The sequence below is a fragment of the Notamacropus eugenii genome, chromosome 4 (genome assembly GCF_028372415.1).
Source record: "Notamacropus eugenii isolate mMacEug1 chromosome 4, mMacEug1.pri_v2, whole genome shotgun sequence".
Classification (NCBI taxonomy): Eukaryota; Metazoa; Chordata; class Mammalia; order Diprotodontia; family Macropodidae; genus Notamacropus; species Notamacropus eugenii.
Window position 1 is genome coordinate 190278313 of NC_092875.1, and position 12508 is coordinate 190290820.

General features: G+C 36.7%; 1 protein-coding gene across 1 annotated transcript in view; it reads right to left on the reverse strand.

Moving 5' to 3' along the window:
- Positions 1-679: 679 nt before the first annotated feature.
- Positions 680-12508, reverse strand: part of NUP153 (nucleoporin 153) — a 93580-nt gene continuing 81751 nt past the window's right edge. Inside the window, exons 19-22 of the mRNA XM_072603924.1 lie at positions 10844-11206; positions 7395-7667; positions 2415-2583; positions 680-1825 (exon numbers count right to left, since the gene is read on the reverse strand). Coding sequence (XP_072460025.1) covers positions 1741-1825; positions 2415-2583; positions 7395-7667; positions 10844-11206 — 890 coding nt within the window. The 3' untranslated portion in view covers positions 680-1740. The remainder of the gene's footprint in view (positions 1826-2414; positions 2584-7394; positions 7668-10843; positions 11207-12508) is intronic.

Below are 12508 nucleotides of genomic sequence, written 5' to 3' on the forward strand. Positions count from 1 at the left end.
TATTTCTTTCTACAAGAGTTCTGCTAATGTATAAAAACTAATTACAGTTTAATTATCTAGAATATATAAAATTACAAGATAAACATTTCAACTGTTCTCTAATTCAGAATAACCACAATGAATAAAAGGTCAAATTAAAATTTAAGTACAGAACAGTTTGATTTACATTCATCTTTCAAAATTCACCTCCAAAATGCTAAGTCTTTGAAAGACTGCCTTCTGTTCACCATATTGAAGTAGTACCATTTTTCATAACAGGGAAGGCAGTGTAAAAGTGACTCAATCAGTTATGCATTACTTTATTTTCAACAGTGTTTCATAAACTCAGACATTATCTAGTCACCTTATAAGGAAAATACAAGTACAAGCAGAAATGGTTGTGTATGTTTATTTTTCAATTAAAAAAAAAAAAACCTGTAAATTTATATGAAAATTAGGCATGGCTCCCCAGGGATCTGATGAGCTGTAAGGGAACCAACTAGATCTCACAAAATGTAGTCACCTCCCCGCTCTCCAGGGTACTCACTAAAGCATTTAAATTTTCCCTGCTCTCAGAATTTCTTACCTAGCACATGAAGAGGTATACCATCCTCTCATTCAGATAACTGTTAATTTTTATACAGCAAGTTTTTCCAGTAATATGGTGTACCTTCATTTTGATTTAAAACTACAACAAAAAGTATTTCATAATTTTTATTGATGGCATTTATCCCATGGTTTAACATGTTAATTATACTGTAATAAACATGGCTTTAATATTAAACTTTTCCGTATTATCCAAAGTCACCACAGTCCATTTCAGTAAATATAAAAATATATACTTAATACTTTGTACAATACTGGTTTTTGGTCCAAACAAAAATGGATCAGAAAAGCCAATAAACTCACTTTAAGAATTCCCAATTTTCTTTAAAGATTTTCTAAATGGATTTAGGCAACTTTGAATAATGGGATTTACATAATAAAATCTTGAGACAATACTAAACAAAAAAATGTCGTTAACACACAAAATTAAAATTTCAAGTTCACAGATTTATGTTATGCCAAAAAGTACGTACAGAAACAAAATTGTATTTACACAAGTTTCATAATAAAATAATGAAAAGGCAAGACAAGGTGATGGAGCCATAAGAATGAAAATATAGAAATAGCATATAATTATTAAATGGAGAACTAGATCTAACAAGTCCTTAGCATGGACCATTCTTTAATCAGTCTTCCTCTATCAGAAAATTTTAGTGCACAATACACCCAACTCACTCACTTCACACATACACCAGCACAAACTCAGCATAGAAATCATTCATTTCAACATTCTCTAATCTATACAGAATCCCTCACTGATATAATTACAATTTAAACGCGTTCCACAAACGCACATTAGCACACATATTGGTGCAGATGTAGAGGTATTATACAAAGCCATTTGCTGTGTAGGCTATATTCATGTATATAGCCAGACCATGCCAAGTCAGTGGATAAGAAGATGCTGGATCCTAAAATAATTTCCCTTAAGAACCTCCCTGTCACCCGGCTCTAGCTATTATTTTTTTAAAAAGGGAGAAAAGAAGGTGGCAGAGAGTGGTTGGTGAAGGGTAAGAAGGATGTAGGGGGAGAAGGAAAAACTTTTTGAAAATTAAAGATGTCCTTAAGCAGAACTGATTTCAAATAACCCCAGCACAGTAAGTGAATGCAGAGTACAAGCTGTTAAAATTGATGTTTCTATCATTGTTCTCACATTTATTTCCTGCGCCTAATAGCAGTTTTTATCTTCCGACCAGAAACTGAAGTGCCAGAAGCAGAAAACATATTTTTTCCATTTGTCCTGCCAAAAAAGAAAAATAAAGAGTTAGTTGATAATATGAGGGGGGCAATTAGGCAGTGCAGGAAATGGAGTACCTGAATTGGAGTTAGGGTGATCAGATTTCAAATTCTATCTAAGACTACTTTACTAGGTGTGTGACCCTGGGTAAATCACTTAACCCCTACCCTATTTGCTCCAATTCTTCATTTGTAAAATAGTGGCACACTGGAGAAGACAATGACAGACTGTTGCAGTACCTTTGCCAAGAAAACCCATGGACAAAAAGTTCATGGGGTCATGTAGAGTCAGGCAAGACTGAGCAATTTAACCACAGTATATGACATAATATTCATTCAGGTTCAATATGCTTCCTAAGTGTGGCTTGTAATAACAAAAAGAGAAATTAATTTTTAATGCAAATCCATTGGGGTACATGACCTGTATGTGATAAAAAAAAAAAACTTTGCTTTTCCTCACATATTCTATTTCTCTAGAATTAATAATTATAAATAACTTTTATGTGAATGATGACTTTACCTGAACACCAACAATATCAAAATGAAAAAAAACCAATAAATTACCTCCATCAAAATAGAAAGGGCCTTCTTACCCCACTGTAAATGCTGCTGGAGATGGGTTAAATGGAAATCCTGCTGAGCCTGAAGGCTGGGCTGAAGTGGCAGGTGTACCAGCATTTGCACCAAAGGTGAATACTCCTGATGGATTGTTGTTTGTGAAGTTGAAATTTGCAGTGCTGCTTCCAAAGTGGAACACAGGACCTAAAAGGTTCCAAAGAGAAAGTATTTCAAATTTTGTTTATAAGGGAAAGCTAATTTTTCATATGTTTATTCATTCTTTTCTTCAGATAAAGGCTATATATAGGTATTTTCAGAGGGAAAAAAAGAGTAGGATTCATGTTCCTTTCTGACTACTCGGTTTGGGGAGTATATAATTTATATAATATATTTTCTTCAATTACTGAGAATATTGGCAGCCTCACTAAAAACTCAAGTTTGTAACTGCATTCTTCAATTTAATAAGATGCATAAAAAAACAACTTTGTATAAGCTGCAGAACTAGACAAAAGAAAAGTTTTTTCATGGAGCGTGTAAACTAGTAAAAGGTCATAACAGACACAAAACATACAAATATATAAAAGAAATACAAGGGGGCAGAGACAAGATGGCAGAGTAGACAGACGGACCTGCTGTAGCTCTCTCCCCACAGCCCATAAAATACCTGTAACAAATGACTCTAAACAAATTCTAGAGCAGCAGAAGCCACAAAACAACAGAGTGAAAGAGATTTCCAGCCCAAGACAACCTGGAAGGCCAACAGGAAAAGTCTATAGAACCGGTCTCAGAGTGGAGTGCAGCCTAGCCTTAGCTGAGCAGTATGGCATGTACAGGACTGGAGCAGGCTTCAGGGAACTGAATCATGGGCAGCAGCTGCTGATCCCAGATTTCTCAACCCACAAACACCAAAGACAGCTTCAAAGATCAGTAAGAAAGCTCTTTCACCTGGGTAAGAGGTGAGTGTGGTCGGCCCCACCCCCAGGGCAGAGGCAGACACTGCAGAAGCAGGACCTACTTTTGGAGCCTAAAGACACTGGAGGAATCAAGCAACTGATCTGGTTCTCAGCTCTGAGTGGCCATCCTGGGGTGAAGAGGAGCACTGGTGCTGTGAAGCTAATGGTGGCCATGGAGAGGGAATTCTACTTGCAGATCCTGGGCAGAAAAGAGTGCTTGTGGTTGGTCCCAGATCAGAGTGCAGCACAGGAAAGGAGTAAATTCCTCTTCCTTGATTGTGCCACCTTGGAGGAACTGAGAACTTAATGGCTCCTTAGAGTATACCCTCCACTTGACAAAGGACTCATAAATCACATAACTGGCTGGAATAATGCCCAAAAGAGGGTGAAAAAAATAAGACTATAAAAGGTTACTTTCTTGGTGAAAAGATATTTTCTTCCATCCTTTCAGATGAGGAAGAACAAAGCATAACATCAGAGGAAGACATAAAAGTCAAGGCTTCTACATCCAAAACCTCCAAACAAAATGGTCTCAGGCCATGGACGAGCTCAAAAAGGATTTTGAAAATCAAGTAAGAGAGGTGGAGGAAAAATTGGGAAGAGAAATGAGAGTGATACAAGAAAATCATGAAAACTGAGTTAACAGCTTGCTAAAGGAAACCCAAAAAAATTGCTAAAGAAAATAACACCTTTAAAAATAGACTAACTCAAATGGCAAAAGAGATTCAAAAAGCCAATGAGAAGAATGCTTTAAAAAGCAGAATTAGTCAAATGGAAAAGGAGGGTGAAAAGTTCACTGAAGAAAATAGTTCTTTAAAAAGCAGAATGGAGCAGATGGAAGCTAATGACTTTATGAGAAACCAAGAAATTATAAAACAAAACCACAAGAATGAAAAAATAGAAGACAATGTGAAACATCTCACTGCAAAAACAACTGACCTAGAAAACAGATCCAAGAGAGATCATTTCAAAATTATTGCTCTACCTGAAACCATGATCAAAAAAGAGCCTAGACATCATCTTCCCAGAAATGATCAAGGAAAACTGCCCTGACATTCTAGAACCAACGGGTAAAATAGAAATGGAAAGAATTTACCAAACACCTCCTGAAAGAGATCTTCAAAGGAAAACTCCTAGGAATATTGTAGGCAAATTCCAGAGTTTCCAGATCAAGGAGAAAATACTACAACCAGCCAGAAAGAAACAATTCAAGTATTGTAGAAATACAATGAGGATAACACAGAATTTAGCAGCTTCTACACTAAGGGATCCAAGGGCTTGGAATATGATATTCCAGAAGTCAAAGGAGATAGGATTAAAACCAAGAAACACCTACCCAGCAAAACTGAGTATAATACTTCAGGGGAAAAATGGAATTTCAATGAAATAGAGGACTTCCAAGAATTCTTGTTGAAAAAACCAGAACTGAATAGAAAATTTGACTTTCAAAATATAAGAATCAAGAGAAGCATGAAAAAGTAAAAAGAGAAGCCTTAAGGAACTCATTAAAGCTGAACTGTTTACATTCCTACAGGAAAAGATGTTATTTGTAACTCATAAGACCTTTTTCAGTATTAGGGTAGTTAAAGGGAATATATATATGTAGGTGTATATGGGTATGTATGCATGTGTATATTATATATGTGTAGAAATGTATGTGTACATGGGTGCATGTGTATATATATGTGTGTGTATACATGTATGTATACACACACACACATATATACATACACACATAGAGGGCACAGGGGGGAGCATAGCTAAAAAACATAAAATTTACTGTTGAATGTAATGTACTAGGAGTAAGAGAAAGCAATGAAGCAAATCATCTCACATACAAGAGGGAAGAAAGCTTCTACAACGGAGGGGAAGAGGGGGGAGATGAAAGGAAATAACTGAACCTTATTCTCATGAGATTTGGCTTAAGAAGGGAATAATACACACTCCATTGAATATGGAAATCTATTTTACCCTGCATGAAGGCAGGGGGGAAGGGGACAGGAGAGAGAAGATAATACAAGGGACAGCAAATTGTGGAAAGGGATAATCAGAAGCAAATACCATTGTAGGAGGACCAGGTCAAGGGAGAGAATGGAATGAAGGGCAGGATAGGTCAGAGGGAAATGTGATAAATCTTTTACAACAAATATTATGGAAGTGCTCTGCATTGTTACACATGTATGACCTATATTGAATTGCTTGTTTTTTCAATGAGGGTGGGTGGGGAGGGAGGGAGAGAATATGGAACTCAAAGCCATAAGAATGAATATTAAAACTTGTTTTAGCATGCAACTGGAAATTAAACCATACAGGTAATGGAGTATAAAAATCTATTTTGCCCTACAGGAAAAGAGAGGAGAAGGGAGATGAAAGAAGGGTGGATACTAGAAGGGAGGACAGGCTGGAGGAAAGGGTGGATGGGGCATCTGCTGTCCTGGGGTGGGGGGTGGGAAGACATGGGGAGAAAATTTTAAATTCAAATTTTGTAGAAGTGAATGTTAAGAACTAAAAAATAAATAAGTTATATGGTAAAAAAAAAAATACAAAAAATATCATGTAATGGGGGAAGGGCACTGAAGGCATCAGGATCAGTCTGAGAAAATGGATAGAGTCAATAAAGATAGTCCAGTTTGGCTGGAGAATGGAATACACTGAATGAAGCAGAAGAAGCCTAAACTTTGACCTTTTAAGTGCTGAAGAACACTTCTGAGTAAAGGTAATATAAGGAGACTTATGTACAAGGAAGACTGCAAAAATGTAAAGAAACTGTTAAGGCAGCTATGCAAATGTCAAGTCATATGATTGTGTAAAGGTATGGCAGTGTGAATAGAGAGAAAAAAGGCAGGGGGATAGAAGAGATAATCTTAAGCATTAATAGGGGAGTGGAGATGAGAAGGGAGGGAGTGGGAAGAGATATATCATAAGATATAACACTGTAACATTGTGTTACAATGTTATAAAGTAACAAAATATAATAATACCAATTGTGAATATGAGACATCAAATAAATGGCTATGTTACCATACAAAAGAATGACATCAGAAGGTAGAACAGTTTTAAAGACCTCTCACCCTTTGCTCAGGAACACTAAAAGGGAAGGAATGGATGTCATCTCTTTATTTAAAGTTTATTAAGAACTATAGCAAGGTGTGCAAGGGACTTTTCTGTCTACCATAAAAACACAAATAACTCTGAGAGCACTGCTTCTAAAGTCCTCAAGATACTAAGTCAGCTTGGAACAAGTGTGTATACTAGGGAGGCGACTGCTGAATGTTTATGAAATTCATGGAAAATGGAGCAATCCCAGCAAAGAGAGACAGATTTGGCTAGGCTTACATTTTTAGGTCAATCAAAAGGTATACTACTATTTAAAATTCAAGAGACCCAGAAAGGATTTCATCGGGTTCTTCAGTCCCTGGACTCCTTCTTGATCCTCAGACCTTCTTTACAGAAGACTCTATCTTCATCCCTCAGGACAGTACTATTCCAGATCCACATGCTAAGACATAACTACATTTAATAGTTCCCCACTGTTAGTCTGACAGGATATAAAATAACTGGCATTCCACCTTCTATATGAATGATGCACAAATCTGGGTTAAGGAAAAAGGGCAGTCTAAAACCACAGTCATAGGACAGAGATGATGAACACAGTCTAGTATAAAACATCAAGAACTGGGGTGATAAAGATCTTTCCTCACACATACCTATTTTAGGGGTGGGGGGCCAAGAGGGACGAGGGAAGAGTATTCAGAATAGGAAAACAAAAACATCTAGTTCTAATGAATAAGCACTAGCAATTTACAAGTCAAACCGGAAGGACATAAGGGAATCTAACTTTAATATACAAATTTTTATACATTTTTAACACAAAGAAAGTTAATATTAAGATGAATATTGGAGACTGCAATTCAAATGCAGGTCCTGAATACATTCTTCCAAGTATAACATATTTTATAAAACTTCTCCCTACAAAGGCAAGGATCAAGACAAGTCCTTTTCTAAAGGCAAGGACATGACTATGACGTCTCACACAGGTTTCTTGAAGTAACACACACTTACTAGAATTAGGAGTTGTTCCAGAACCAAATCCAGACTGCTGAGTAGGTGGTTGTCCAAAGACAGGAGGTTGGCTGCTACTTGACACTGACCCAAAAGCAGGGGCTGGGGGCTGGGAACCAGTTGAAAATAATGATGATGATAAAGAGCCAAAGCCTGGAGCAGTAGGCTGATTGGCACCTTGATTTTGTCCAAATGCTGGGGTCTGGCTGGTACCAAATGCAGGACTGGCAGAAGGTGTTGAAGACCCAGCACCAAATGCAAAGGAAGAAGAACCTAGAGGTACCAAAAATGTTTTAATTAACTATGTAACCAAGTTTAATTATCTAGAGATAATTTTTATTAACTTGAAGCTTTTAATTTAAGTCTTATCTTAAGCTCCACTTTTGTAAAAAAAAAAAAAAAAAAAGAGGAAAATCTATTAAGATTAATTCTATAGAAAAACCAAGGCGTAGTAGAAAGTGCTGGACCAGGAGCAAGAGCATCTCACTTTCATTTTAGTTACCACCAACTAACTATGCAACTATGGTTGTTATTTATACTTCCTGGGCCTTAAATCCTTATTGCAAAAAATGAAAAATGGGGATGTAGGACTAGATGATCTTTAAGGCTGAAAGGGAACTGGCTCTGGAGTCCAATGACTTGGGGTTCCAACCTTGTCTCAGATGCTTACTACTATTTTATGTAACTCTACACACGTGATTTAATCTTCTTGGGCCTCACTTTCCTCATATGTAAAAATGAGGGGACTGAATGAGAGCTTCTGAAGTTCCAGCAGATCTAGATCTATCATCTTATAAATGCTATTACAGCTCCCCAAATTTTCATTCTAAGTAAACAGAAGCCATTCTGCCCTGCTGAGCACACTGCAATCCTGAATACACCACTGGGATTTATTTTCTTTATTTGTAAAATGATATCTGCCTTGTCTACCCAGAAGTGTTGTAGTGACAATCAAATGAAGTCACAGGAATGAAGATGCAGAATAGGAGATTGTACAAAGACAGAAAAATGGGGGGTAGAGTTGAGGGTTCCAGGGAAGAGCCCAGATTCTAGAAGTTTGTTTTAATTTAGAATACATGAAGGTTAAGTATATGAAGTCAGTCTGAAAAGGTAGGTGGGATATGAGAGATGCAAATTAAAACTATGGAGTTGTCACTCTAAAACAAACTACCAAAAACGATAAGAAGCCATCTATGAAACGGTCTCACTATTCTGGAAAACAATTTGGTATGATGTAAGAAAATCACTAAACTCTGGGAGGCCCGGGAATGCCAAATTAAGCATATACCACAAGGAGGTCAAAGATGGGGGGCAAAAAAAGAACCTATAAATAAGAAAATATTCATAGCAAACTTTTTAAGATCTTAAAAAAACTGATTCCAGTTCTTTCCAATCAAGTTTTCCACATAACAGCCAAATTAATATTCCTAGGACCCAGGTTTGACTGTTAATCCCTTGCAAATGCCTTCAGCGACTAACTACTGGCTCTAAGATAAAATAGAACTTCGCTTGGCACTGATAGTATTTAGCAATCTTTCTCACACCTACTCCCCACCTACAGGAGGGGAAAAAAAAGTCACATTACTGATGTCTTTTCTCTTCCCCAGCAATCATTTCCAGATATACACCATACTTCATCAAATCTTTGATTATAACAAGGAAAAAGAGCTGAATTAAAGGGACCTTATGTGACAGTCTATGTAACAGCATACCTGTAATTCCTCCTTCCTCTACTGAGGAGGGAAAGAAGTCTGTTTCTTCATCTGTTTTCTGGAACCAAGACTGATCACTATAATCAATTACAGTTCAACTGCCTTTTGATATTGTCATTTATTTTATCAGTTGCTTTTATGAAGAGCAAGATGGTACAGTTGAAAAAAGTGGTGGATTTGGAGTTAGAGGACCTGGGTTCAAATTTTTTCTACTTCCTACTTACCACCTGTGTAACCTTGGGCAAGTCACCTAAACTTTTTGGAACTCAGTTCTCTAATCCATTAAATAAGGAGGTTGGACCAGATAACTTCTATGTTCCTTTCTAGGTTTAAATCTATGATCCTAAGAAACAAAATGCCCATCAAATGCGGAATGTCTGAACAAACTGTGGTAAATTAATGTAATGTAATATTATTGCGCATGAAAAGCAATAAACATGAGTAATTTAGAGAAAAATGGGAAGACTTGTATAAAATGATGCAAAGTGAAGAAAAGGAGACTTGGAAAACACAAAACAATGATAATACTATCAAAACAAACTCTAAGCAACTGCAGTGATAAATCTTTGTCCCTGAGAAAAAATGATGAAATAATACCTTCCTCCTCTCAGGAGAAATGGGGGAGATTACAGGTACAAAACGCTGTCAAATAAAGTCATTTTTGCTCATCTTTTTGTTTTTTGGAAGTGTGCAGTGTAATATATACCAGAAAATGAGGATACTGTATAAAACAAAAACCATCAATAACAATTTTAAAAAGACAGGTTGGAGCCAGATTGTTAAGAGCTTTAAATGTCAGGTGGAGGAGTTTTGTATTGTATTCTAGACCTAACAGGTATATTTGAGAAAGATATGTGGAAAGTGTCAGATATTTATCCCAGGAATGATCAATTTGGCAGTTATGTAAAGAATGAATTAGAGACAAGACCTGAACTAGGGCAATATTTATGTGAATAAAAAGATGTATGCAAGAGATGATGTAGAGGAAGAATCAACAAGAATTGGGAATTATCAAAATTCTCACTTAATGCATAGGGTAGAAAGCTGAAATCAACTTTCTAAGCCAAGTGGGAGAGACAGGGGTTTTTAACTTATTTGTACCTCTGCAGGTCTGATGCAGACTATGAGCCCCTCCTCAAAATAATGATTTTTAAATAGACAAAATACATCGAATTATAGAGGAAATAAATTTTATTGAATTAGTTATCTAGATACTAAAAAAACTCAAGTCTATGACTCTAGGTTAAGAACCCTTTGTCTATAGATACCACTATCATAAATAAAAGGAAAAGGAAAGAAATGAGACAGAAAAGGGAGGAAAAGAGATAAGCATTTATTAAATGGCTACTATCTGCCAATCACTGTGGTAAGTGCTTTATTAATATTATCTCATTCAATCTTCATAATAACCCCAAGAAGTATGTATTAAATTATCCCCATTTTATCCCCATCCCCAGTTGAAGAAACTGAGGCAGACCAGTTAAGCACCTTGTCCAGGGTCACACAGATACTAATGTCTGAAGCTAGATTTGAATTCAGGATTTCCTAATTCCAGGACCAGGACTTCTATACACTCTATCATCTAGCTGCCTCAGAGACGAATGAATGAAAAATATTTATTAAATATTTACTGTGCGCCAGACACTAGGGATACAAATATAAGAAAGAAAATCGCCTAAAAATGTGATGCAGTTTCAATACTGACTACCCACCCTACCCCGTGTATTTTAAATATACCTGCAGAACCAGTTGAAGTTGTGGCTCCAAAGCTGAAGCTGGAGGTTGCAGTATTACTGCTACTGGCTCCTGTGCCAAAAACAAATGGGCCAACAGCAACACCTGTGCTAGATGTGGTGGCTGGTTTGCTGTCTTGAGAGAAGACAAAAGACGGAGATGCACTGGATTCTGTGGGGTTACCAAAGGCAGACGTGGTCCCAGTATTGCTGGCCTGTCCAAATATAAAGGCAGTAACAGGTGGGTTGGAGGCAGAGGTGACACCACCAAACATACCACCAGCAGCAGAAGTAGTTGGTGGTGTTACATTTGAGTTGGAGGAATTACTGCTCAAGAAATTGAAGACTGTCTTTGTTGCTCCTTGATCTGCAAAACACAAATAGTGAAAAGTTCTTAAAATCCAATTACTCAGACACCATCACCTCACGACAAAAGAAGTCTGTGTGCTTTGACACCCAGGAAATTTCTTGGGACATGCCTAAAACTAAAGCTTTAATTTTTAAGTATTTAAGGTCCTGAATGTGCCTAGTAATCACTAAGCCTTGATGTACCCTGGACAACCAATATTAAATTCTGGAGTTTGGATTCGTTTTTCACCTACTTCACCATATGCACGAAGTCTTTCACCACAAGTGAAAAATTTCCTCTTTGGCTGGATCACAAACTATCGTAGATAATTTAAATATTAGGTTTCTCTTCCAGTCTCTGTTCACTTTCTAGAGTTCTCCCAGATATACTCATTTCACCGAATTTCAGATTCAGAATATTAATGGACAACTAACACTGGGGCATCCAATTTAGGAGTAGAGTAGATGATGCTATGATACTCTCTTAGGCACTATAAACACCAAATAAATGAGGCTAACTAATTTTTAGTAGTTATGAAGATATGGATTCCAGCAATTTCCTGGGTTTAGAAAAATTTGCCATATTCTACAAAAAGATGGAAGGGCAGCTAGGTGGTGCAATAAATATACTGTGCCTGGGATCAGGAAGATCTGAATTCAAATCTGGTCTCAGACACTTACTGTGTGTGACCCTGGGTCATTTAACCTCTATTTGCCTCTGTTCCTCATCTGTAAAATGGGGACACACTGGAAAAGGAAATGGCAAATCACTCCAGTATCTCTGCCAAGAAAAGCCCATGGACAATGTCCCTGGGGTCATGTAGAATTAGATATGAATGAATGAATGAACAAAAGAATGAAAGACTTCAAGTCCTATAAAAATCCAGTATTTTATGGTTCAGACAATCTGCTTAATCATTTTTTTCCATACCATTTTTTAACTCACATTTTTTTGGTGTTGCAATAAAAAACTGGAATTTTCTTTGATACATTACGCCTTTTTTTCCCATTCAGAATTACTTTTTATAGTCTTCAATCTCAGAGTATCTGTGCAGAGTTCAGATGATGCCTGTTTGGCTTAATATCTTTATTTGAGTGGCTTAACATCTTTAAATATTCAAGTTTTTTAGAGCAAGGCTTTCTTCTATGCATCTACTTCCAAACTCAGGAAGTCATATGAACAAATAATTTGGTGCCAACAATGTACCTAAAAGCTTCTTTCTAATTTAAGAACAAAAATAAGATACTCCTAAATAGAGATTCTGGTGGAAAGTAGGGATAATTTGGCAACATCTTCTCCTTCTCCTATGTCAAAAAAGTA